Genomic DNA, 23,109 nt, shown 5'->3' on the forward strand with positions numbered 1-23,109 from the left:
GCATGGGGGGTGGGCGGCCTCGGGGAAAGGCCAGTGACCAGGGAACAGGACACCTTTTTTTTGGCCGCACGGCATGTGGGATCTTAGTTCCCTGACCAGGGATTGAACCTATGCCCCCATCATTGGAAGCACGGAGTCTCAACCGCTGGACTGCCAGGGAAGTCCACTCATGCTTTTTTTTTTTTAATTTTGGGAACAGGACGTCTTGTGAATGTGAGCTTGCCTTTTCCCATCTCCAGCTGAGCTGCAGTCTCCCTGATGTTTCTCATCAATTCCTTTTAAAAATTAAAAAAAATATTATTATTATTTTAAAAAAATGGAGGTATGGTTGATCTTATCATCTCTTAAAAAAAAAAACAACACCCGCAATATTTATTGCGCTCTTACCATGTACCAGGCACTGCCCTAAGTGCCCTACATGAATCGACTCATTTGATCCTCCCAACCCGGGGAGAGCTTATTTATTAATCATTATCCCCATTTTACCCATGAGGAAACTGAGGCACGCAGAAGTTGGAGTAACTTGACCGAGAATCCACAGCTAGGAAACAGCAGGGCCAGGATTTGCACTCAGATATCAGGCTGAGAACTTGAGCTTTTTTTTTTTTTAATAAATTTATTTATTTTATTTATTTATCTTTGGCTGTGTTGGGTCTTTGTTGTTGCGCATGGGCTTTGTCTAGTTGCGGCGAGCGGGGGGCTACTCTTCGCTGCGGTGAGCGTGCTTCTCATTGCAGTGGCTTCCCTTGCTGCAGAGCATGGACTCTAGGCACGTGGGCTTCAGTAGTTGTGGTACTCAGGCTCAGTAGTTGTGGCACACGGGCTCAGTAGTTGTGGCTCGCAGGCTCTAGAACGCGGGCTTGGCGTTTGTGGTGCACGGGCTTAGCTGCTCTGCGGCACGTGGGCTCTTTCCAGACCAGGGCTTGAACCCATGTCCCCTGTATTGGTGGGCGGATTCTTAAACAGTGCGCCACCAGGGAAGCCCAAACTTGTGCTTTTTTAAAAAAAATTTTTTCTAAATTTTTATTATGAAAATTTTCAAACGTTGGGAAAGTATTGAAAGAATAGTACAACAAACACTGCCTGAATTCACTTGTTACCACTTTGCCAGCCTGGCTTTATATAACCCTACATCCCCACATCCATCCTTTTGGACAAGGCAGGCCTGTGTCTGGTCTCTTAAGCTCTGGCCACACGGGCCTGGCCTGCCTTTTCTCTTAGCCTCAGACCCCTGAGCTGCAGTGAGCCGCAGCTCTTCCCCCAGAGGCTGAGCCAGGCCCAAGATCTGAGTTGGGATTAGAATTCACGTTGGGGAGGGCCAGCGTTGGGATTCCAGCCAGGAGAGGGGAGTGAGTAAGGAGTGGGCGGGGGTCATGGTCTAGCTTAGAATCAGCTCAGGGTTAATGTCAGGGTGGCTTCCAGGCAGGGTCAGTTTGGGGCTTAGGATTCTTGGGACAATTAGGGGTGCAGGCAGATGTGGGGATCCCTCCTGACTCTCCCTGCTCCCCTAGATCTTTGGCATTCTGAAGACCCCGTTCCGTGACAAGGGGGGTGAGGGCCCCCTGGTGCGGCTGGAGGAGCTTTCGGACCAGAAGAACGCCCCCTACCAGCACATGTTTCGCCTGTGCTACCGCGTGCTGCGCCATTCCCAGGAGGACTACCGCAAGAACCAGGTGGGCTGCACGCCGCCTGGACTGCTGCCCCTTCACCTGCTGGCCGGCTCGCTCCCTCCCTCACTCCTGCTCTCATTCACTCAGCACGTGTTCACCAAGGCGCACCCGCGGTGTGCTAAGCGCCGTGTGCCAAGCGCCGTCTCAGGCCCCAAGGATGAGGATGCTGCAGGGAACCAAACCAGATAGTAGGGCTGTCCTCACAGCGCACAACCTGGCTCCATCCTTAGAGGGGCCTCATGCTGGGTTTAACTCTCCACTGTGGCTGTCTTGAAATTCTTAATTTTTGAACAAGAGTCCTGCTATTTCTTTTTTTTTTTTTAATATTACCTCTAGTTTATTTATTTATTTATTGAAATATAGTTGATTTACAATGTTGTATGAATTTCTATCATACAGCAAAGTGATTCAGTTATACATACATATACATTCTTTCTTTAATAGTCTTTTCCATTATGGTTTATCATAGGATATTTTTTAAAAATTAATTAATTTATTTTTGGCTGCATTAGGTCTTCGTTGCTGCGTGCAGGCTTTCTCTAGTTGCGGCAAGCGGGGGCTACTCTTTGTTGCAGTGTGCAGGCTTCTCATCAAGGTGGCTTCTCTTGTTGCAGAGTATGGGCTCTAGGCGCGTGGGCTTCAGTAGTTGTGGCATGCGGGCTTAGTTTCTCCACGGCATGTGAGATCTTCCCGAACCAGGGCTCGAACCCGTGTCCCCTGCATTGGCAGGCGGGTTCTTAACCGCTGTTCCACCAGGGCAGTCCTATCATAGGATATTGAATATAGTTCTCTGTGCCCTACAGTAGGACCTTGTTGTTCATGCATTCTATGTATAAAAGCTTACATCTGCTAATCCCAACCTCCCATTCTGTCCCTCCCCGAACCCCCTCCCCCTTGGCAACCACCAGTTTGTTCTCTATGTCCGTGAGTCTGTGTCTGTTTCATGGATAAGTTCATTTGTGTCATATTTTAGATTCCACATATAACTGATATTATATGGTATTTGTCTTTCTCTTTCTGACTTACTTAGTATGATAATCTCTAGTTGCACCCATGTTGCTGCAAGTGGCATTATTTTGTTCTTTTTTATGGCTGAGTAGTGTTCCATTGCATATATATACCACATCTTCTTTATCTACTCATCTGTTGATGGACATTTAGGTTGTTTCCATGTCTTGGCTATTGTAAATAGTGCTGCTGTGAGCATAGGGGTGAACATATCTTTTTGAATTATAGTTTTGTCTGGATATGAGCCTAGGAGTGGGATTGCTGGATCATATGGTAATTCCATTTTTAGTTTTCCGAGGAACCTCCATACTGTTCTCCATAGTGGCTGCACCAACTTACATTCCCACCAACAGTGTAGGAGGGTTCCCTTTTCTCCACACCCTCTCCAGCATTTGTTATTTTTAGACTTTTTAATGATGGCCATTCTGACTGGTGTGAGGTGATACCTCATTGTAGTTTTGATTTGCATTTCTCTAATAATTAGTGATGTTGAGCATCTTTTCATGTGCCTATTGGCCATCTGTATTTCTTCTTTAGAGAAATGTCTATTTAGTTGTTCTGCCTATTTTTTGATTGGGTTGTTGTTTTTTGTTGTTGTTGGGTTGTATGAGCTGTTCGTATAGTTTGGAAATTAAGCCCTTGTCGGTCGCATCATTTGCAAATATTTTCTCCCATTCTGTAGGTTGTCTTTTCGTTTTGTTTATGGTTTCCTTTGCTGTGCAAAAGCTTTAAATTTGATTAGGTCCCATTTGTTTATTTATTTTTTTATTTCTTTTGCCTTGGGAGACTGACCTAAGAAAATATTGGTACGATTTATGTCAGAGAATGTTTTGCCTATGATCTCTTCCAGGAGTTTTATGGTGTCATGTCTTATATTTAAGTTTTTAAACCATTTTGAGTTTATTTTTGTGTATGGTGAGAGGGTGTGTTCTAACTTCATTGGTTTACACGCACTGTCCAACTTTCCCAACGCCACTTGCTGAAGAGACTTCTTTTTCCCATTGTACATTCTTGCCTCCTTTGTCGAAGATCAATTGACTGTAGGTGTGTGGGCTTATTTCTGGGAAGAGTCCTGCTATTTCATTTTCACTGGGCCCCACCAATCATGTAGCTGGCCCTGCCAAACAGACAGGGTCCCTCCCTCGTGGGGGTTTCACTCTGGTAGGGAGATGGATGGTGAGCTAAATAACTATATTACATAAAACTGCCCTCTGCCCGGAGCTGGCATCCTCTCCTGGACCCCTTAGCTTCCTAGGGTCGGGGTCCCCTGCTGGTGTCGGGTGCTTGTCTGGGGCCCTGGGAGCAGTGTTCTGGAGCAGAGCTGGGCTCCCTGTGACCCCCAGCCCGGCCACCCCCCAGGAGCACATCGCCAAGCAGTTCGGGATGATGCAGTCCCAGATTGGCTACGACATCCTGGCCGAAGACACCATCACGGCCCTGCTGCACAACAACCGCAAGCTCCTGGAGAAGCACATCACCAAGACGGAGGTGGAGACCTTCGTCAGCCTGGTGCGGAAGAACCGGGAGCCCAGGTGGGCCCCCCTCCCCCGCCATACCACCCCCCTCCCCCCTCCCACTGCTGCCCAGGGGAGAAAGCAGCTGGTGCTGGCTGTTAAATATTGAAATCCTTCTGCACTTGTTGATAAACTGCCACCTCTCTGAGGCCCTGGCCCCCCCGGCCCCTCCCTATGTCCCCTCCCATATTTGGCCCAACCTAGCAACAAGGGGGTTGACTCCTGGTAGAGCAGGAGGCCCCCAGACCCTTCTCCAGCGGCCAAGCCAGTGCCTGCGTTGGACCAGTTAAATATTTTGAATATCACTCCTTCCTTGTGTCTCCTTTCCTCTGACCCTCTGGACTCCCATCTAGCCCCAGGGTGATGACTGTGGGTCATCCCTCCCCAGGGAGCCGGGAGTCCATATCCCTGTCTACAAGCTTTGAGAAGGTTGCAGGAGCAGCAAACTCCAAGTGCCAGGGAGCTGATGCTGCCAGCTGGGGAAGGAGGAGGGTGGGCTATGTCCCCACGGGGGGGCCACCTCTGAGTCCCTCACCCCACCCCTGCTGTAACCACTCCAGGTTCCTGGACTACCTCTCTGACCTGTGTGTGTCCAACCACATCGCCATCCCCGTCACCCAGGAGCTCATCTGCAAGTGTGTGCTGGACCCCAAGAACAGTGACATTCTCATCCAGACCGAGTGAGCCGGCTGCGCTGTCTCCTACCCGCAGCTCACATCCCCCCCCAGGCCTCCACCCTGCCCGGACCCCCCGCTGCCTTAGAGCTGGGGCCCTGTCTGGGTTCACGCTAGAACCTGCAGGCTCTCTGCAGATACCCAGTACCTGCTGTGTGGCCAGCTCGGAGCTCGGCACTGTGTGGGGGAGGGGATGGGGGCACAGAGGAGAATGAGCCCAGGCCCCTGCCTTCCAGAAGCTCATGGTCTGTCTGGGGTCGCAAGCTGGAGGTGGGTCCCACAGGGGAGGCAGCCTGACTGGCCCTCAGCCCAGCTCTGGGAGGGGAGGTCTGTGTGGCCGGGGGTGCTCGGGGAGGGCTCTGGGCCCCGCTCCCTGTGATGGGTTCCGTCGGTCTGCAGGCTTCGGCCCGTGAAGGAGATGGCGCAGTCCCTTGAGTACCTGAGCATCGAGTACTCAGAGGAGGAAGTGTGGCTCATGTGGACCGACAAGAACAACGAGCACCATGAGAAGAGCATCAGGCAGCTGGCCCAGGAGGCGCGAGCCGGCAACGCCCACGATGAGAACGTGCTCAGCTACTACAGGTGCCTCATGCTCCTCCCAGGGGGCCTCGCCAGGCCCTGCCCCGGGACGAGCCCCAGCAGCTTCGAGGGGGCTCCTGCCTCCGCCTTCACCAGGGAGGCTAAGTGATGGGTGACTGGGCGGCCCGAGGAGCACTGGGTGGCCTGAGGCCGGGCTCAGCACAGTGGTGAGGCCTGAAACAAACCCACACCTGTCCCCATACATTCGTATTTAAAAAATAAGAAAACTAGATAACACTCATCAAGGGCTCACTGTCTCCTGGGCGCTGGTCAAAACACTCACCCAATCACTCATGTCAGCCTCACGACAACCCTGTGAAGTAGAGACTATCATTACTCGCATTATAAAGTTGGGGAGACAGGCACAGAGAGGTAAAGGAGCTTGCCCAAGGTGACACAGCTGTAAGCAGGGAGCCACGATCCAAACCCAGGCTGCCTGGCCATGGAGCCTGGGGTAGGTAATGCAGGCCTCCGAGGAGGCAGAGGGCATGACCTGGTGCAGAACAAAGCTTCCTACAGCCTTCATTTCTGTAGCTCTTCCACCCTGGTCTTGCACCCTCCCCTCCTCTGTCTCCCAGTCTTGGCCTCAACCCCCTGCCCGAGCAGGGTTCCTCTTACCGAGCTCTCCTCCCTTGCCCCTCCCAGCCTTTCTCTGTGCCATCCCTCTTCCCATGAAGACCTGTCCTGGCTGAGCCAGAAGCACCTTCCTCCTTAGCAAAGAGGGGAGATTTGCTATTACTCAATCCCAGACTGGGTTTCTGTCCACTTGGCTTGCTCAGAATTGGGTCCTGTTACAGTGGCTGGTGCGTGGCTTAACCTAAGTCCCTTTGCCACTTTCTCAAGTCCTCAGCAGGCCCAGGCCTGTGCCAGCAGCCCTTGCGAGCCCACCTGCCACGTCCTCACCGTCCTCCCTGCCCCGCAGGTACCAGCTGAAGCTCTTTGCCCGCATGTGCCTGGACCGGCAGTACCTGGCCATTGATGAGATCTCTCAGCAGCTGGGCGTTGACCTCATCTTCCTGTGCATGGCGGACGAGATGCTGCCCTTTGACCTGCGTGCCTCCTTCTGCCACCTGATGCTGCATGTGCACGTGGACCGTGACCCCCAGGAACTGGTCACACCCGTCAAGTTCGCCCGCCTCTGGACTGAGATCCCCACGGCTATCACCATCAAGGAGTGAGCTGGGTGGAGGAGGGTGGGCAGGGTTCGGCGGGAGGGGGAGGATCTCAGGGGACCCTCATGCCTCGCTGCCTCCACCCCCAGCTATGATTCCAACCTCAACGCCTCCCGAGATGACAAGAAGAACAAGTTTGCTAGCACCATGGAGTTCGTGGAGGACTACCTCAACAACGTGGTCAGCGAGGCCGTGCCCTTTGCCAATGAGGAGAAGAACAAGCTCACCTTTGAGGTGGGCTGGGGTCAGCAGCACGCTGGCTTGCCCCCTCCTGGGTCTTGGTCACTCCCCAGGGTAGGGTGTGGGATATACGACCTCACTTCCCTCAGTGCCCCCGCCACTGCAGGGAGACCTCATAGATCGCTGGGAGGGAGGCTTCTCTCCTGACGCCCCAGAGAGGGCTGCCTCCCCCTCGTCCACTCACCACATCAGCCCAGGGCTGGGTCACGGGCCCCTGGCAGGAGCCACCCGCCACTTCTTGCATTTCTGCCCTGTCCTCCCCACAGTGGCCTCCTCTGCAGGCCTCTCTTCCTCGGTAACCCTCTGGGGTCAGGCTGCCCTTGTCTGGGACTCTTTGGTTCCGTGTCCATGCAGCCTTGACATCCTAGAGCCTTTCCCGAGGAATCTGTCCCTCATTATACTCCCTGGGCTGGCCTCACCCACAAGACCACGCCCTTCATGAGGCCCCACCCACCACACTTTGGCCCCACCCACACTCACCTCGGCGCCACCCCTCTCCGCAGGTGGTCAGCCTGGCGCACAACCTCATCTACTTCGGCTTCTACAGCTTCAGCGAGCTGCTGCGGCTCACACGCACTCTGCTGGGCATCATCGACTGCGTGCAGGGCCCCCCAGCCATGCTGCAAGTCTATGAGGACCCAGGCGGTGAGGCTTTGCTCCGCCGGGCCATCCGCTACCCACCCTAGTGTTTCTCAGTCTCCTTTTACCTTTCCCATCGACCCTCCTGTGCCTCCTGCCTCCTGGCTCTTCTGCCAGTGAGTGTCTTAAGCCCCAGTCTCCTCCAGCCTTGGCTGGACCAGAGAGGCCCCCTGCCTAGGCACTGTGGAGACCCTGGGGTCTGGGCGAGTTGCCTTCCTACATAGCCTGGTCTTGAGGGAGATAATGACGCCCTGCGGGGGAGCTCCCAGTCAGATGGGGGGACACACCCTGCTATCAAGAGGAAACAGCCCAGCCGTCAGGGACACCCACTGGTGGCAAAGAATCATTCAAACAAAAAGTGCACGGAGGCTGACCCCTGGCCTTTAGTGCTCTCCACACAGTGTCCCCTGAGTCCCCCGTGCTCTGTAACAGCTCTCGTGATTTCCCACATGAGAATTCTCACTGATCTCCCCACACAGTTCACCTTTGCCCTGGCCCTCCCTTCTTTTCCCAGCTTTGGCTGAAAGCTCACCTCCCCCAGGAAGTCTTCCTGGGGTGGAGGAAGCCCTGCCCCTTCCTTAGGGTGACTTTGCCCTGCAGCTGAGAGAGACAGAGTCAGACCAGGTGCTCCTGCCGTGTGTCCTCTGTGACCCCCTTCTGCTCGCCGCTCTGCAGGCAAGAACGTGCGGCGGTCCATCCAGGGAGTGGGGCACATGATGTCCACCATGGTGCTGAACCGCAAGCAGTCTGTCTTTGGCGCCCCCAGCCTGCCTGCCGGCGCCGGTGCCCCTGAGCCGCTGGACAGAAGCAAGTTTGAGGAGAATGAGAACATTGTGGTGATGGAGACCAAACTGAAGATTCTGGAAATCTTGCAGGTGGCTGGGCCAGGAGCGTGGCGGGAGGTGTTAGGAACAGGGCAGGAGAACGGGGGTCAGGTATGAGGAGGTTGGTGAGGTGAAGCCCCCTCAGATCATAGTATCTAGTGCTGGGAGGCTCCACAATGAGCCGTCTAGCCCAGTGGGTCTCAAAGTGTGGTCCTCCGACCAGGAGCATCAGCCTCACCTGGGAACTTAGAAATGCAGGTTCTTGGGCCCCACCTGGGACTTATGGATCAGAGACACTGGAGGTGGGGCCTGTTGTCTGTGCGGTAACAAGCCCTCCTAGTGGTTCTGGTGCACGCTGTCCCCTCATTGTCCAGATGAGGGAAGGGAAAGCGGGGAGGGGACTCTTCTGCAGTCACACAGGTTTTGAAGCAGAGCTAGAGATTTGAGAGCTTGTTTCCTGGTGGGGTGGACACAGTCATCCTTCTTCTGGGTGTCTTCTGGGTCTGAGACTCCTCAGCAGCACTTGGGGAAGGGGCTTTATAGGGTCCTGAGAAGGGATGAGGACCCTTTGCTTTTGCTGTGCTTCCACCAGAGGATGGGAAGGGTAATGCAGTGATGTCCCTGGGGACCCAGTCTGGGCAGGGTCTGTTTAGGGGAGTCAGAAGAGGGGACTTCTAACTCATTCTGGGGGCTGGGGGCTTCCAGATCTGAGTCCTGGGTGTGGCCAGAGGCTCTGTGCCCCATGATGACAGAGGATAGAGGTCAGTCAGGGGTGTCTGCAAACCCTGTGTCCTCACCCCCCACCCCACCTCTCCTGCTCCCCCATAGTCCTTGGTTCCCTCCTACTCCCAGGAACCCCAGGGTCTGTTTGGCAGAGAAGGATAGGAGGACAAGAGTCGGCCTTTGGACCTGGGGAGCTGCCTTCCCATCCCTGTTAGCGTCCAGCCTGGGAAAGAGGGACTGAGTGGGCTGTGACGGGGGGGCGGTCTCTGCCTCATTCTGAGAGGAGGTACCATTCACCATCACTGAGGCAGGAGCTGGGGAGAGGGCGCCCTGGACCTCCCTGGGAAGAGGAGTCCTTATTTATTTATTTATTTTTATTGAAGTATAGTTGATTTACAACATTGTGTTAGATTTCTGCTGTATAGCAGGTGACTCAGTTATACATATATCCACATTCTTTTAAAATATTCTTTTCTATTATGGTTTTTCACAGGGTACTGAATATAGTTCCCCGTGCTAAACAGTAGGACCTTGTTCTTTATCCATCCTGTATGTCATAGTTTATGTCTGCTCATCCCAAACTCCCAATCCTTCCCTCCCGCACACCCCCGTTTCCCTTGGCAACCACAAGTCTGTTCTCTGTGTCTGTGAGTGTGCTTCTGTTTCGTAGGTAGGTTCATTTGTGTTGTACATTAGATTCCACATATAAGTAATATTGTATGGTATTTGTCTTTCTCTGTTTGACTTACTTCACTTAGTATGATAATCTCCAGGTCCATCCATGTTGCTGCAAATGACATTATTTCGTTCTTTTTAATGGCTGACTTATATTCCATCGTGTATATGTACCCCATCTTCATTATCCATTCCTCTGTCAATGGCCATTTAGGTTGTTTCCATGTCTTGGCTGTTGTGAATAGTACTGCTATGAACATAGGGGTACAGGTATCTTTTTGAATTATATTTTTGTCCAGATACTATGCCAGGAGTGGGATTGCTGGATCATACGGCAGCTCCATTTTTAGTTTTTTGAGGAACCTCCATACTGTTTTCCACGGTGGCTGCACCAACATGCCTTCCCTGGGTAGGGGAGTCTTGATGTTGTTGGTTGTGTTGTCCCATAGGGTCCTGAACATCAATGCTGAGCCTCCGGAGTGCTGGAACTCATTCGGGGTGGCCCCTCACTCTTCCTAGAGCGAGATTGGCCTCCTGACCTCAGACCAGTCCTCACCCCATCCTCTCCTCCTTCTCCAGTTCATCCTCAATGTCCGCCTGGATTACCGCATCTCATACCTGCTGTCTGTCTTCAAGAAGGAGTTTGTGGAGGTGTTTCCCATGCAGGACAACGGGGCTGATGGCACAGCCCCGGCCTTCGACTCCGCCAGTGAGCCCCCACCCTTCCCTTCACCCTGACTTCATGCCGAGGCTGTGTGACTCGCCCAGGGGTACACAGCAGTGGGCTGCGGCCTGGGGTCACTTCGGGCCAGCTCCCCAGCCCTGCCCCCATTTCCCAGTCTGCAAGGGCCTTTCCTCTCCATTGTCTCATTTAATTGCCCCAATGAGGGCACGGGGCAGGGGTCATCCCCTCCATTTCCTAAATGGGGAAACTGAGGCCCACAGCGGGGCAGGGACTTGCCCAAGGCCACAGTTGGTCAGAGGCTGAGCCGGACCAGCACCCCCAGCCCAGAGCTCTGCTCGCCCCGGCAGGGCAGGGCGGCTGATCTGGTCCCTGCCCTGGTTGGTCCCACCTCTGCCGCCAGAAGAGTCAGGCAGAGGGGCTGCCAACCAGCCAGTGTGGGGAAGGGGGTGGTTTGGGCGTCTCCCTGCCCCCTCTCCCCAGTGCTCCCCATCTTTCCTGGACATGGACCAGCCACTTGCCTTCATCTGCGCCCTCTTGCTCCCCACAGCCGCCAACATGAACCTGGACCGCATCGGGGAGCAGGCGGAGGCCATGTTTGGAGTGGGGTGAGGCCAGGGTTGAGGCTGGGGGTTGTGGATGGGGTTGGGTGGGTGATGCGGACACAGGCTTGAGACCCCTCCCCCCTCGGTTAATCCTCCTGCAGACCCTTACCAGGCTCTGGGGTGGGGGTGCCCCGGCTTTGCACTCTGACCCTCCCTTGCCTGCCCAGGCCCAGTGATATCGGGACCACTTGGGCCCCACTGTCATCCTGGTCATCCCCCTGCCTCCCCTCAGGGCAGTTGTGCCTTTGTGTGTCAGGACTTGGGCCAGGTGGCTGGAGGGATGTCCCTGTGTCCCACAGCAGGGAGGGCAGCCTGCTCTTCAGGGGCTGGAGCAGGGTGGGGAGGGTCACCCCAGGAGCTGGGGGCTCTTAACTATTTCTGTGCCATGCCTTTGGCGTCTGGTGAAGGCTTTGGCTCCCTTCTCAGAATGGCGTTTTTATTTTTTATTTATTTATTTTTTTTGCCGTATGCGGGCCTCTCACTGTTGTGGCCTCTCCCTTTGCGGAGCACAGGCTCCGGACGCGCAGGCCCAGCGGCCATGGCTCATGGGCCCAGCCGCTCCGCGGCATGTGGGATCTTCCCGGACCGGGGCATGAACCTGTGTCCCCTGCATCGGCAGGCAGACTCTCAACCACTGCGCCACCAGGGAAGCCCTTTTTAAAAATTTTTTTTTATTTTTGACTGCGCCGTGCGGGATCCTAATTTTCCGACCAGGGATTGAATCCGGGCCCACGGCAGTGAAAGCGCTGAGTCCTAACCACTGGACTACCAGGGAATTCCCAGAATGGCGTTTTTAAATTCATAAAATAGTGCACACAAAATTACAAAGGAAACCAATGGCATTGAGATGCAGTTATCAAAATACTGGAGAAAACAAATTTGAAGTGACAGTTATATATGTGTGCCTCTCTATTAGCACATTAAATAATAATCCGTGCCTGGGGTGTAATTAGTACCATTACTTTGAAGTCTTGATGACTGTAAATGATATTTTGCAATTTCTATAGCAACTCTTAGGTGATGGGAAAACATCTGTGATTTTTTTATTGGTGACAAAGTCACAGGTACCGCTAATTTTTTCTCACTGAAGGAAATGCTACGTTTTGGTGAGAGGTTGGTGAAAAGAAAGATGGAGGTTTCCCCCCACCTCTGTTCACAGCCCCAGCCTCTAGCCATGCATCCCTTGGGGGTGTCTGTGGGTCCCCTGTGAAGAGTCCCTGCCTCAGCTGTTGTGTGGGACCTCAGGGGACACAGGGATCCCTGGGGTACTCAGGGTGACAGCTGTTTGCAAAGTGAGGAGGAAACATCAATATTTTTAGCCAGCGTGACATGGGGTACCACGGCTACCTAATGGGTGGCAGGGAGCCTGCTTGTCCCCTGGGCCCCAGGAAGGCGCCGGCCGTGCCCCCATCACCCTCCTCCCCGCCCCCCCCAACAGGAGGACGAGCAGCATGCTGGAGGTGGACGACGAGGGTGGCCGCGTGTTCCTGCGCGTGCTCATCCACCTCACCATGCACGACTACGCACCCCTGGTCTCGGGGGCCCTGCAGCTGCTCTTCAAGCACTTCAGCCAGCGCCAGGAGGCCATGCACACCTTCGAGCAGGTGCTGGCTCCCCTGCCAGAGCGCCCGGCCCTCGGGGAGCGGGAGGAAGGCCCCAGGGGGCTTCTCGGGAGCCAGCAGGCACCGAGCAGGTGGGCTGCAGACTGGACGCTAGGCGGGGATGCCAGGACGGAGCAGCTCACAGCCCCGGGGCAGCTCGAGATGCCTCCCTGGGGTGTTTGGCCTTGCCGAGCCCCTTAAAGGGGGAGCTACGTCTTGGCCGCCTCAGTCTCCTCTTAGCCTGGCTCCAGGCCTGTCATGTCTTATGAGGTGGACAGCACTTTACAGATTGCACACTCTATCACGTGCACCTTTGCTAATAAGTGCTTTGAATCATGCCTAGTGCGCACTCAGCCTTCACCAAGGGGGCTGGCTTTGTCACTGTGATGTCATGTGGTCTCGACCGCTCCCTGTGAGAGGGGAGTGGTATTTAATGAGCGAGCGCCATGTACCAGGCACTTAGCACTGGGCTTGCATTCATGTAATTCTCCAAGCAGCCCCGACAGCGTGGTTTCTACTCTCATTCCTGTTTTACAGGTGGGAGAAATTGAGGCCCAGGGGGCTTTAGCTTTCTTCCCTTACCCACTGACCCAGAGCGGGTAAGGTGGAATAGGAGTCAGGGTTCAGTTCCCAGCATTCAGTGATGTCAGTATGCCTTGCCCCGCCCTGTTCAGGTTTTGCGTGAACAACTGACAGGCCACAGCAGCACGTGACACGAGTCAGTGAATAACTGAAGGCTGATGATGACACAGCTCATGACCGGGGGTGCAGGGAAGCCTGTGGCCATCAGGGAAGGCTTCCTGGAAGCAGTGGACTTAGAACAGAGTCATAACTTCCGAGTAGGATCTGGCTCGGTGGAGAGGAGCAGTTGTAGAGTGGAGATGCTGGGAGCAGAGAGGCCGGGATAGTGCAGCGCCGGGAGTCTCTATGAGGCAATGGACCTGGGGGTGCTCTCTCACCAGGCACGCCTGTCCTTGACCTTCAGGTGCAGCTGCTGATCTCAGCCCAGGACGTGGAGAACTATAAGGTGATCAAGTCGGAGCTGGACCGGCTGCGGACCATGGTGGAGAAGTCGGAGCTGTGGGTGGACAAGAAGGGCAGCGGCAAGGGCGAGGAGGTGGAGGCAGGCGCCGCCAAAGACAAGAAGGAGGTGTGCGGGGTGCGGGAGTGGGGGCAGGGCCCCCGCGAGGGCTGGGCCTGGCTGACCCCGCTCCCTGTGCCCCCAGCGGCCCGCGGACGAGGAGGGCTTTCTGCACCCGCCTGGGGAGAAGAGCAGCGAGAACTACCAGATCGTCAAGGGCGTGAGTGGCTGGGTCCTTGGGCGTGGGTCTGCGGGCCGGCCTCTTCCGCCTCCGCTCCCCGCCGCCTTGGAAGATATCCTCCAGCTTTCCTTGAGTGTTGAAAACAACTCTGCCAAGGTCCAGATGGAATTATTTTAAAGCCGAAGGAACTTAATGAAATTCCATCTTACAGTCATGTTGTTGTGTTAGCTTTGATGGGTGGAATTGGGCATTTAGTTCTTTCCTGCCTTGCTTCAGGGATCTGATTCAGCGGCCGTGGCCTCCTTCCCTCTTCCTGTCCCCGGTGTGAGCTGGGGCTTGGCTGTGGCCGGCTGAGGGGTGGGTCGGGCAGAGGGGAAGCTTGAGGAAGTGGGAAGGGGCCCTGGGCTCACCCTCCCCTCCCCCAGATCCTGGAGCGGCTGAACAAGATGTGTGGCGTCGGGGAGCAGATGAGGAAGAAACAGCAGCGGCTGCTCAAGAACATGGATGCCCACAAGGTCATGCTGGACCTGCTGCAGATCCCCTATGACAAGGTGACACCCGACTTCTGACCTCTGACTCCCCAGGGCAGCTTCACCCTGAACCCTGACCCAACCCAAACCACACACTAACCCCTGATGCTGACCTAACCCGGCCTCACCCTGACCTTTTACCTTGGCCTGCCCCACATACCTTGACCCCTGAATCCAATCTTAGTGTCATCTTGACCTTTGACCTTCCACCCCTCATCCTGATCCACTTTGACCTTGAATTGACTCCAGTCTCACCCTGATTCTTGACTCTGACCCCAGCTTCTGTTTCCCTCTCTGGTCTAATCCTCATACTCTCAGCATCATTTTAACCTTTGACCCTCAACTTCCTTACCCTGACCTATGTTAACCCTAATCTGACTCCAGTCTCTCCTTGGCCCATGACTTGGATTCTGTACCTCACCCTGACCTCTTACCCTGACTGTCCCCAAGCCCACCCTGGCCCGTAACTGCAGACATGGCCTCATCTCCACCACAGACCCCTCCCCTTGACTGATCTTGATCTTGATATTTCTCCAGCTTCACCCCACTCTTGACCCTGACACCCCCTCAGTGTTCACCTGATCCTGACCCATTAGCCTTGCTCCCCGACTCCGGCCTCATCTCAGCCTCTGACCCTCAGTCCCTCACACGTTTCCATATCCTGACCCACCTTGAACCTGGCCACCTTGGGGTCCCAATCCTGAGCCCTGACCCACCCCCACACCCGTCTGCGCTCTGGCCCCAGACCCGGCCCGGCCTTCACCCTGTGGTGGCCCCAGCACCCTCTCCCCTCCTGTCTGCGTCCAGGGCGATGCCAAGATGATGGAGATCCTGCGCTACACACACCAGTTCCTGCAGAAGTTCTGCGCTGGGAACACCGGCAACCAGGCCCTGCTGCACAAGCACCTGCACCTCTTCCTCACGCCAGGGGTGAGGGCGCGGGGCCCGGGGCTCCAGGGCAGGGCTGGGCTGCGGGATCCCCCTCTCTGACGGACGTCCTGCCCCCCTGCAGCTGCTGGAGGCGGAGACCATGCAGCACATCTTCCTGAACAACTATCAGCTGTGCTCTGAGATCGGCGAGCCCGTGCTGCAGCACTTCGTGCACCTGCTGGCCACCCACGGGCGCCACGTGCAGTACCTGGACTTCCTGCACACCGTCATCAAGGCCGAGGGCAAGTACGTCAAGAAGTGCCAGGACATGATCATGACCGAGGTGAGGGCGGCCGAGGGGTGCTCGGGGAACTCGGGCAGTGGGCAGGCAGGACCCAGACTTGGAGGAGTCAGACAGTGGGTCATAGAGAGGCCTTGGGGTGCTGGGCTGTGGAGGGGACTTGGGGGAGAACTGAGGACACAGAGGCTGGTCTAGCAGAACTTGGGCTGCGGCCTAACAGGACTCAAGCAAGGCCCAGGAGAAATTAGGCGCCTTGTAGAACTCAGGTAACGGGCCTGAGAGAACTCATTCCTTCATTTATCATTTATTGTCGTTTATCATTTATTGTCGTTTATTTACAAATCATGAGGCACCTGCTATGTACCAAGGACCATGTATCCTTGGGGAAAATCAGTCACATGAAAGCTCCGAGGGCAGTGTGCCGGGGGGACAGGGATCACAGCTATTGTGCTCATTGCTGGGGCCCCAGGGTCTGGCACATAGTAGGTACTCAGTAAACAAGGGGTGAAGGGCTGAATCCAAATCTGGAACAGACATGCTCTCTGCTCTGGAGCACCTCAGAGTGGGGAGGAGCAGGGAGAGAAAGGAGCACACGCTCAAGTGAGATGAGGGACTTATCAATGAGACGTCGTGTCTGGAAGTGCTGTGCAGTGTCAATTATTAATTGCTATTATTATATGACCGTGACTAACCTAATCACCGACACCAGAGGGCTGCAGTGTATGCTCCTCGAGGGTTTAAATTACAGCTATGGGAGCACAGGGGAGAGAGAGGGTGAGCCGGGAGAGGGTGGGATTACAAAGGACTTCCTGGAGGAGGCGCCTCTGAGACAAGCCCAAGTGGGATTTCTTTCCTTAGAGGAGGGGGGACTTCCTGAGTCTGGGGTTCGGTGTCCTAGCTAACAGCAGAGGGCCTGAGACATCGGGCAGCGGGCAGGGATGTCCCAAGGGTCAGGGAACCCCAGAAACTCAAGCACGGGAGGGTTTTCCTAAGTGTCGGGTGAGGGCTGGAATCAGAGTCCCAGAGTCCCAGTCTCTCCCTGGGAAGCACAGGAGAGGGCTGGGGCCCCGAGCCTGCTGGACTGAGGGGGTCTGATGTGCCCCCTTCCCACCCACAGCTGACCAACGCAGGTGACGACGTGGTCGTGTTCTACAACGACAAGGCCTCGCTGGCCCACCTGCTAGACATGATGAAGACTGCCCGGGACGGCGTGGAGGACCACAGCCCCCTCATGTACCACATTTCCCTGGTGGACCTGCTGGCCGCCTGCGCCGAGGGCAAGAACGTCTACACCGAGATCAAGTGCACGTCCCTGCTGCCCCTGGAGGATGTAGTGTCTGTGGTGACACACGAGGACTGCATCACCGAGGTGGGGCCTGTGTGCACATGGGGATCCCGGGGGGCTGGGGGAGGGTGCGGGGGTGGGGAGCCAGCCCCTCAGCCCTGCTGGGTGGGGCAGGGGGAGGGAGGGAGGGAAAGTGGGGGAAGTAGACAGGGCTTGGGAGGTGGGGAGGTGGTGGGGACTCGGGCAGAGGAGCAAGGGGAGGGTCGGGAGGAATCAGGGAAGCGCAGAGAGGAAGACCCGGCTCGTGCCCTGACCTCCCGGCCCCGCCTGCCCAGGTGAAAATGGCCTACGTGAACTTTGTGAACCACTGCTACGTGGACACGGAGGTGGAGATGAAGGAGATCTATACCAGCAACCACATCTGGACACTCTTTGAGAACTTCACCCTGGACATGGCTCGGGTCCGTGCCTGTCGGGGTGTGGGCTGGCAGACAGACCATGGCGGGGGGCCAGCGGTCTTCCAGGGGGTGGGAGTGGAGGGGCCCCCAGGCATCAGTCTCTCCTACCCCAGGTCTGCAGTAAGCGTGAGAAGCGCCTGTCTGACCCCACCCTGGAGAAGTATGTGCTGACCGTCGTGCTGGACACCATCAACGCCTTCTTCAGCTCCCCGTTCTCTGAGAACAGCACCTCCCTGCAGGTGAGCTCCAGCTGCTGGCGGCTTCTGTGTGGGCGGGGGGTGGGGGCGGGAGTCAGAGTATATATATTCATATTGCTTGTAGCTTATAAAGATACAGCAGAAGAATATAAACGTGTATTAGTTATCAATGCTGTGTAGCAAATTATCCCCAAATATAGCAGTTTAAAACCACAAACGTTTATTATCTCACAGTTTCCGTGGGTTGGGAATTACAGGGGAAATTACCATAGAACAGGAATTCCTAAATTCACTTGGTACGATGGGTCCCAGGGTAGCCGGGGACACCTGGCAGCCCTTATGCACTGAAGACAACGTGTGACGATTACTGCAGTGGATGGCAGAGCCGAAGCAGGAGAATCTGACGCGCAGAATCATCAGTGTTGGCTAGCTGGTCGTGGTGTCCCTAGAACTGAAAGAGGTAGACAGTCTTCCTAAAGCCTTTCTTATCCACAGAGGCAGAAGAGCTCTAGGCTGTGAACGGGTGTTGGACTTGAATCCCTGAGAGTCACAGCCCCTCAATCCCCAAATTCCCAGACTTGAGCCAGGTCACAGCCCAGAGCCCCTTGAAAGGAAGAGACCCAGGTTCCCTTGAGGAAGGACCCCGCTACACCACCTAATTCATAAAGAAACACTGGAAGGACACACAAGAAACCAATCAAAGGGCTGCCTATATGTAGAGGGACTGAGGGTGGAGCGGGGATAGTGCTTCTGAGCGAAAAAACACTGGGTCCCGCCCTCCCAGCCAGGATGGGCTTGTTTTGACACATATGTGTTTGGGCCCTGGGACCCCTTTGGGACTCTGGTGATGTGTATCAGCTTTCCGCACCTCTCATTAGCCACAGGGTAGAGCATGGGAGAATGGGGGTGACGGGGTCAAGACTTCTTTTTTTTTTTTAAGATTTTATTATTTATTTATTTATTTATTGGCTGTGTTGGGTCTTAGTTGTGGCACTTGGGATCTTCTTTGAGGCGTGTAGGATTTTTCGTGGTGGCGCGCGGGCTTCTCTCTAGTTGTGGCGCGCAGGTTCCAGAGCACGTGGGCCCTGTAGTTTGTGGCACGCAGTCTTTCTAGTTGAGGCACATGAGCTCAGTAGTTGTGGCGCGCGGGCTTAGTTGCCCTGAAGCACATGGGACCTTAGTTCCCTGACCAGGGATTGAACCTGCGTCCCCTGCCTTGTAAGGCAGATTCTTTACCACTGGACCACCAGGGAAGTCCCAAGACTTCTTTATTATTAATTATTTTTTTTGCGGTACGCGGGCCTCTCACTGTTGTGGCCTCTCCCGTTGCGGAGCACAGGCTCCGGACGGCATGTGGGATCTTCCCGGACCGGGGCACGAACCCGTGTCCCCTGCATCGGCAGGCGGACTCTCAAACACTGCGCCACCAGGGAAGCCCCCGAGACTTCTTGAAGTATTCTTTCTTATAACCTTTTGGTGTTTGAACCATGTAAATATATCCCCTTTCCACAATATTAATTTATCTGAAATTTTTTTAAAGGAAGAAAAGGGTCAGCAATAGGGTTATAAGCCCCAGGCCTGGACCTTGGGGAGTTCTCACAGGGCTGCCATGTATAGTTGCGCAGGTTGTGCACTGCTGAGAGGAAAGGAGGTGCCTTTTTCCAACTGGCACAAAAGCCCGTGGTAGCTATCGGAGGCCTTATCCCTCCACCCACGCCCAGACTCAGTAGGCTCTGGTCAGCAGCCTGGGGCCGCCCAGGGTGGAGTGTGGGCCGGGCTGCGGCAGCAGGCACGTTGCCTCTTGCAGACACACCAGACGATCGTGGTGCAGCTGCTGCAGTCCACCACACGGCTGCTTGAGTGTCCGTGGCTGCAGCAGCAGCACAAGGGTTCCGTGGAGGCCTGCATCCGGACCCTCGCCATGGTGGGTGAGTGTGCTAGGGCACTGGCCAGCCCCTCCCCTCCCCTTCTCTCTCCTCCCTTCCCCTTCTCTCTCCTCCCTCGGGATGCCCGCCCTCAAAGTAAACACCTTATCCCGAAGCTCGCCCATCAGCTGCTCCAAGGTGGTGCTCAGTAAGTCCTTCTTGGTGTCTAATTGGCGTCTTGGCAATTGAGAAAGGCTGTTTTCTCCTCTGAGGCAGTTCCCTGGAGGAGAGTGCTGGGTGACATCCCCCGAGCAGAGTTTCTTGGGCTTTCAGATGGTCTCAGGCAGGAGGGAGGCTGTAGATTGTTAGGGAGAGTTAGGGAAGGGGAGAGGGGAGGCGGGAGAGTGGAGGGGTGAGGGGTCAGAGTGGAGCCAGGCTGGAAACGAAGAGGCAAAAATTCCCTCTTTTTACCCTAAAAAGGGAAGAGGGCACTTCAGTTCAAGTGGGGTCCAGGGTGGGGGCCCCTGCACCCCAGGCCCTGTCCCCCAGTGCAACAGACCCTGAGCCTGGCCCCTCTGGCTGAGCCCTCACCCCCCACCAGCGCCCCGTCCCCTCTCCCCTCAGCTAAGGGCCGGGCTATCTCGCTGCCCATGGACCTGGATGCCCACATCAGCTCGCTGCTCAGCAGTGGCACCAGCTGTGCAGTTGCTGCCCAGCGGAACGTCTCCAACTACAAGACGGCCCCGCGGGCCTTCCCCCGCGTCACACCCACCCCCAACCAGTGGGACTACAAGAACATCATCGAGAAGCTGCAGGTGGGCGTGGGGCTGGGGGGTGTCCCTCCCTGTTCTGCCCACGCTCCCTGGGAAGGGGCTGGTCAGCTCGTCCACTCCTGGGGGCTGCTAGGGGCAGGGGACTGAGGGGCACCATTCCAGGGCTGGTGCTCGTGAAGGGGGCCGGTACACCCTTCGCTCCCAACAGCACCTTTGTGTTTAGAGAACACACTCTGTCCACTGTCTCACTGGCCTCTAGAGGGGGTGTGGTGAGTTACTATCCCCATGTGGCAGAAAATCGAGGCCCAGAGGGGGCAAAGGGTTTGCCCAAGGTCACACAGAGCTAGAGAAGGGGATAGGAGGAAAGCCAGGGTATGCCCAGGGGCTCTGAGCAGACAGACATCATGCTCTGTCCTGGGTGGCTCCGTGGGCCCAGGGCCCCTCAGACAGGCACAGGCCAGTCCGTGGGGCGCTTTGGCGTTGGGGGAACGGCAGTCACGCCCTGTTCATCCCTTGGGCCTGGGTGGCCTGCATCTCGCCCAGCGGTGACCCTGCCCTCCCCACGCCACCCACCCCAGGACATCATCACGGCCCTGGAGGAGCGGCTGAAGCCCCTAGTGCAGGCCGAGCTGTCCGTGCTGGTGGACGTCCTGCACTGGCCCGAGTTGCTCTTCCTGGAGGGCAGTGAGGCCCACCAGCGCTGTGAGAGTGGAGGCTTCCTGTCCAAGTGAGTGGGATGCGGGGCCGGGGCATGGGGGTGGCAGGGGCACAGCGGCCCAGGACGGGGAAAGCCCATGGGGTCAGAGGGCCGTGGTCAGGAACAGCAGCTGGAGGGGGGATGGGTCCGCCCCAAGTGTGCCCTCCTTCCCCGCCGGCCAGGCTGATCCAGCACACCAAGGACCTCATGGAGTCGGAGGAGAAGCTGTGTGTCAAGGTGCTGAGGACGCTGCAGCAAATGCTGCTTAAGAAGACCAAGTATGGGGACCGGGTGAGTGCCCAGGTCGGCTGGATGCCGGGCGGGCTTGGCCACGAGGTCCAGGGCCTCAGGACCAGGGCTGCTGGGCTGGGGGGTAGAGGGTGAAATGGGCCACCGTAGGCCTTGCTCCCTTCCCTGCAGGGCAACCAGCTGCGCAAAATGCTGCTGCAAAACTACCTCCAGAACCGGAAGTCCAGCTCGCGGGGGGACCTTCCAGACCCCATGGGCACCGGTCAGTCCCGCGTCTCCCCTGCTATGCCTCCGGGAGGCCCATTCGCTCTGGGCCCTTCCTTCCCCTCCCTCCACCTGCTCCCCCCTTAAGCGCGTTTGCCCATTCCAGGCCTGGACCAAGACTGGTCAGCGATCGCAGCCACCCAGTGCCGGCTGGACAAGGAGGGGGCCACCAAGCTGGTGTGTGACCTCATCACCAGCACCAAGAACGAGAAGATCTTCCAGGAGAGCATTGGCCTGGCCATCCGCCTGCTGGACGGCGGCAACACCGAGATCCAGGTGTGGAGGGGGGCCGGGCTGCGGGGGGCTCACCTCCTCGGGTGATGCCCCCTGCTCAGGAGGGGGACAGTGTGCCAGTCCCCAGGCCATGGGGGTGGGGCTGCAGGGCTGGGTGCTGGCGGCCAGTGCGAGTCCGGCTACTCATGGGAGGCTCTGCCTCCCATATCTGCCCCCGTGTCACGTGGCCCTTTTCTATCCCACACCCCCGCCCTGCTCCAGCCGGGCCTGGACCTGTCGCCCACCATCCCGCCCCCTATTAGTCCACCATTCTTGCCTCTCAGCCTCTGCTCAGGTCTCCTTCCCTCCTCTTCCACATCCTCAGCCTTTGGTGTCCAGGTAAAGGCCGACTATCTCCAAAAGCCCTCTCTGATTATTTTATCTCCATTCATTTATTTACTCACTCACTCATCCTTCCCGTAAGTCTGCATTTAGTAAGTGCCTTCTATGTGTCTGGCAGTGTTCTAGGCACTAAGGATTCAGCAGTGAAGGAAAGAGACAAAACCCATGTTCTCTTGGTACTCGTATCCTAGTGGGGACAGCAGTCGCTAACTGCAATCCCTGCGTAATACGGAGAGCATGCTGGATGGTGATAATTCAGGCAGGGGGCTTCAGGAGTTCTGGGCCAGTGATATCTCAGAAAGAGTGATGGGTAAGACCCCTGAGAGGGGACCGTTCGAATGAGGACCCGGAAGTGAGCACGTGAAGTGGGGCAGGGCGCACGGGGCAGAGCCTGCAGCAGAAGGCCGTGAAGGGGAAGTGGCTGATGTGGCTGGAGGGGGTGGAGGAGGGGTGAATGGGAGGAGCTGGGGTCAGGGAGGTGGCAGGCCATCACGTGGCCTCGTGGGCACTGTGGGCCCAGGCCTGCCCCTGGGGAAGATTCAGGGTTTTGAGCAGAGGAAGGACGTGACTTAGACTTCAGAGAGACCCCTCTAGCTGCTGTGTGGGGAACTGACGGAAGGTCAAGGGCAGATGCAGGTGGGTAGGAAGCTAGTGCAGGCCTCCAGCATCACTGGCCCTTCCTCCTCCACCTCTGCTGGTCCTGACTGCCCCCCGCCCCAGCCTTAGGCGCAGGGCACAGGGGCGTCTCTGTCTCCGCCACCTTGTCCCTGCAACACGGGATGGAGCCCCCGGGTCTCGCCGAGGGCTGCTTAGAGCCAGGCCTGGTGCTGAGGCTGCCCCCTGTCTCACTGTCCACCCGCAGAAATCCTTCTACAACCTGATGACGAGCGACAAGAAGTCAGAGCGCTTCTTCAAGGTGCTGCACGACCGCATGAAACGGGCCCAGCAGGAGACCAAGTCCACAGTGGCCGTCAACATGAGCGACCTGGGCAGCCAGCCGCGCGAGGACCGGGAGCCAGCTGACCCCACCGCCAAAGGTCAGGCTCAGAGGGTGCAGGGTGAGTGGGGTCACGGGCCCCAGGGATGAGGACGTGGGCACAAGGCTGGGGACTGAGGGTGGGAACAGAGGGTGGGGGT

The 23,109-nt window shown here is 56.4% G+C and overlaps 1 protein-coding gene across 1 annotated transcript in view; it reads left to right on the forward strand.

The window, feature by feature from the left end:
- Window positions 1-23,109, forward strand: part of ITPR3 (inositol 1,4,5-trisphosphate receptor type 3) — a gene marked incomplete at its 5' end in the record, with an annotated part of 65,590 nt that overhangs the window by 32,441 nt on the left and 10,040 nt on the right. The window contains 26 exons of the mRNA XM_082847606.1: window positions 1,512-1,673; window positions 4,038-4,210; window positions 4,753-4,872; window positions 5,266-5,448; window positions 6,368-6,619; window positions 6,707-6,851; window positions 7,361-7,502; window positions 8,172-8,371; window positions 10,298-10,427; window positions 10,951-11,008; window positions 12,444-12,609; window positions 13,592-13,756; window positions 13,833-13,907; window positions 14,294-14,419; window positions 15,206-15,328; window positions 15,411-15,611; window positions 16,687-16,938; window positions 17,190-17,315; window positions 17,426-17,551; window positions 19,317-19,437; window positions 19,999-20,189; window positions 20,726-20,874; window positions 21,027-21,135; window positions 21,265-21,355; window positions 21,464-21,633; window positions 22,835-23,009. Of these exons, the coding sequence (XP_082703732.1) occupies window positions 1,512-1,673; window positions 4,038-4,210; window positions 4,753-4,872; window positions 5,266-5,448; window positions 6,368-6,619; window positions 6,707-6,851; window positions 7,361-7,502; window positions 8,172-8,371; window positions 10,298-10,427; window positions 10,951-11,008; window positions 12,444-12,609; window positions 13,592-13,756; window positions 13,833-13,907; window positions 14,294-14,419; window positions 15,206-15,328; window positions 15,411-15,611; window positions 16,687-16,938; window positions 17,190-17,315; window positions 17,426-17,551; window positions 19,317-19,437; window positions 19,999-20,189; window positions 20,726-20,874; window positions 21,027-21,135; window positions 21,265-21,355; window positions 21,464-21,633; window positions 22,835-23,009 (3,931 nt within the window). The remainder of the gene's footprint in view (window positions 1-1,511; window positions 1,674-4,037; window positions 4,211-4,752; window positions 4,873-5,265; window positions 5,449-6,367; window positions 6,620-6,706; window positions 6,852-7,360; window positions 7,503-8,171; window positions 8,372-10,297; window positions 10,428-10,950; window positions 11,009-12,443; window positions 12,610-13,591; window positions 13,757-13,832; window positions 13,908-14,293; window positions 14,420-15,205; window positions 15,329-15,410; window positions 15,612-16,686; window positions 16,939-17,189; window positions 17,316-17,425; window positions 17,552-19,316; window positions 19,438-19,998; window positions 20,190-20,725; window positions 20,875-21,026; window positions 21,136-21,264; window positions 21,356-21,463; window positions 21,634-22,834; window positions 23,010-23,109) is intronic.

The sequence above is a fragment of the Leucopleurus acutus genome, assembly GCF_964270905.1.
Source record: "Leucopleurus acutus genome assembly, chromosome: 10".
In the NCBI taxonomy this organism is placed as follows: Eukaryota; Metazoa; Chordata; class Mammalia; order Artiodactyla; family Delphinidae; genus Leucopleurus; species Leucopleurus acutus.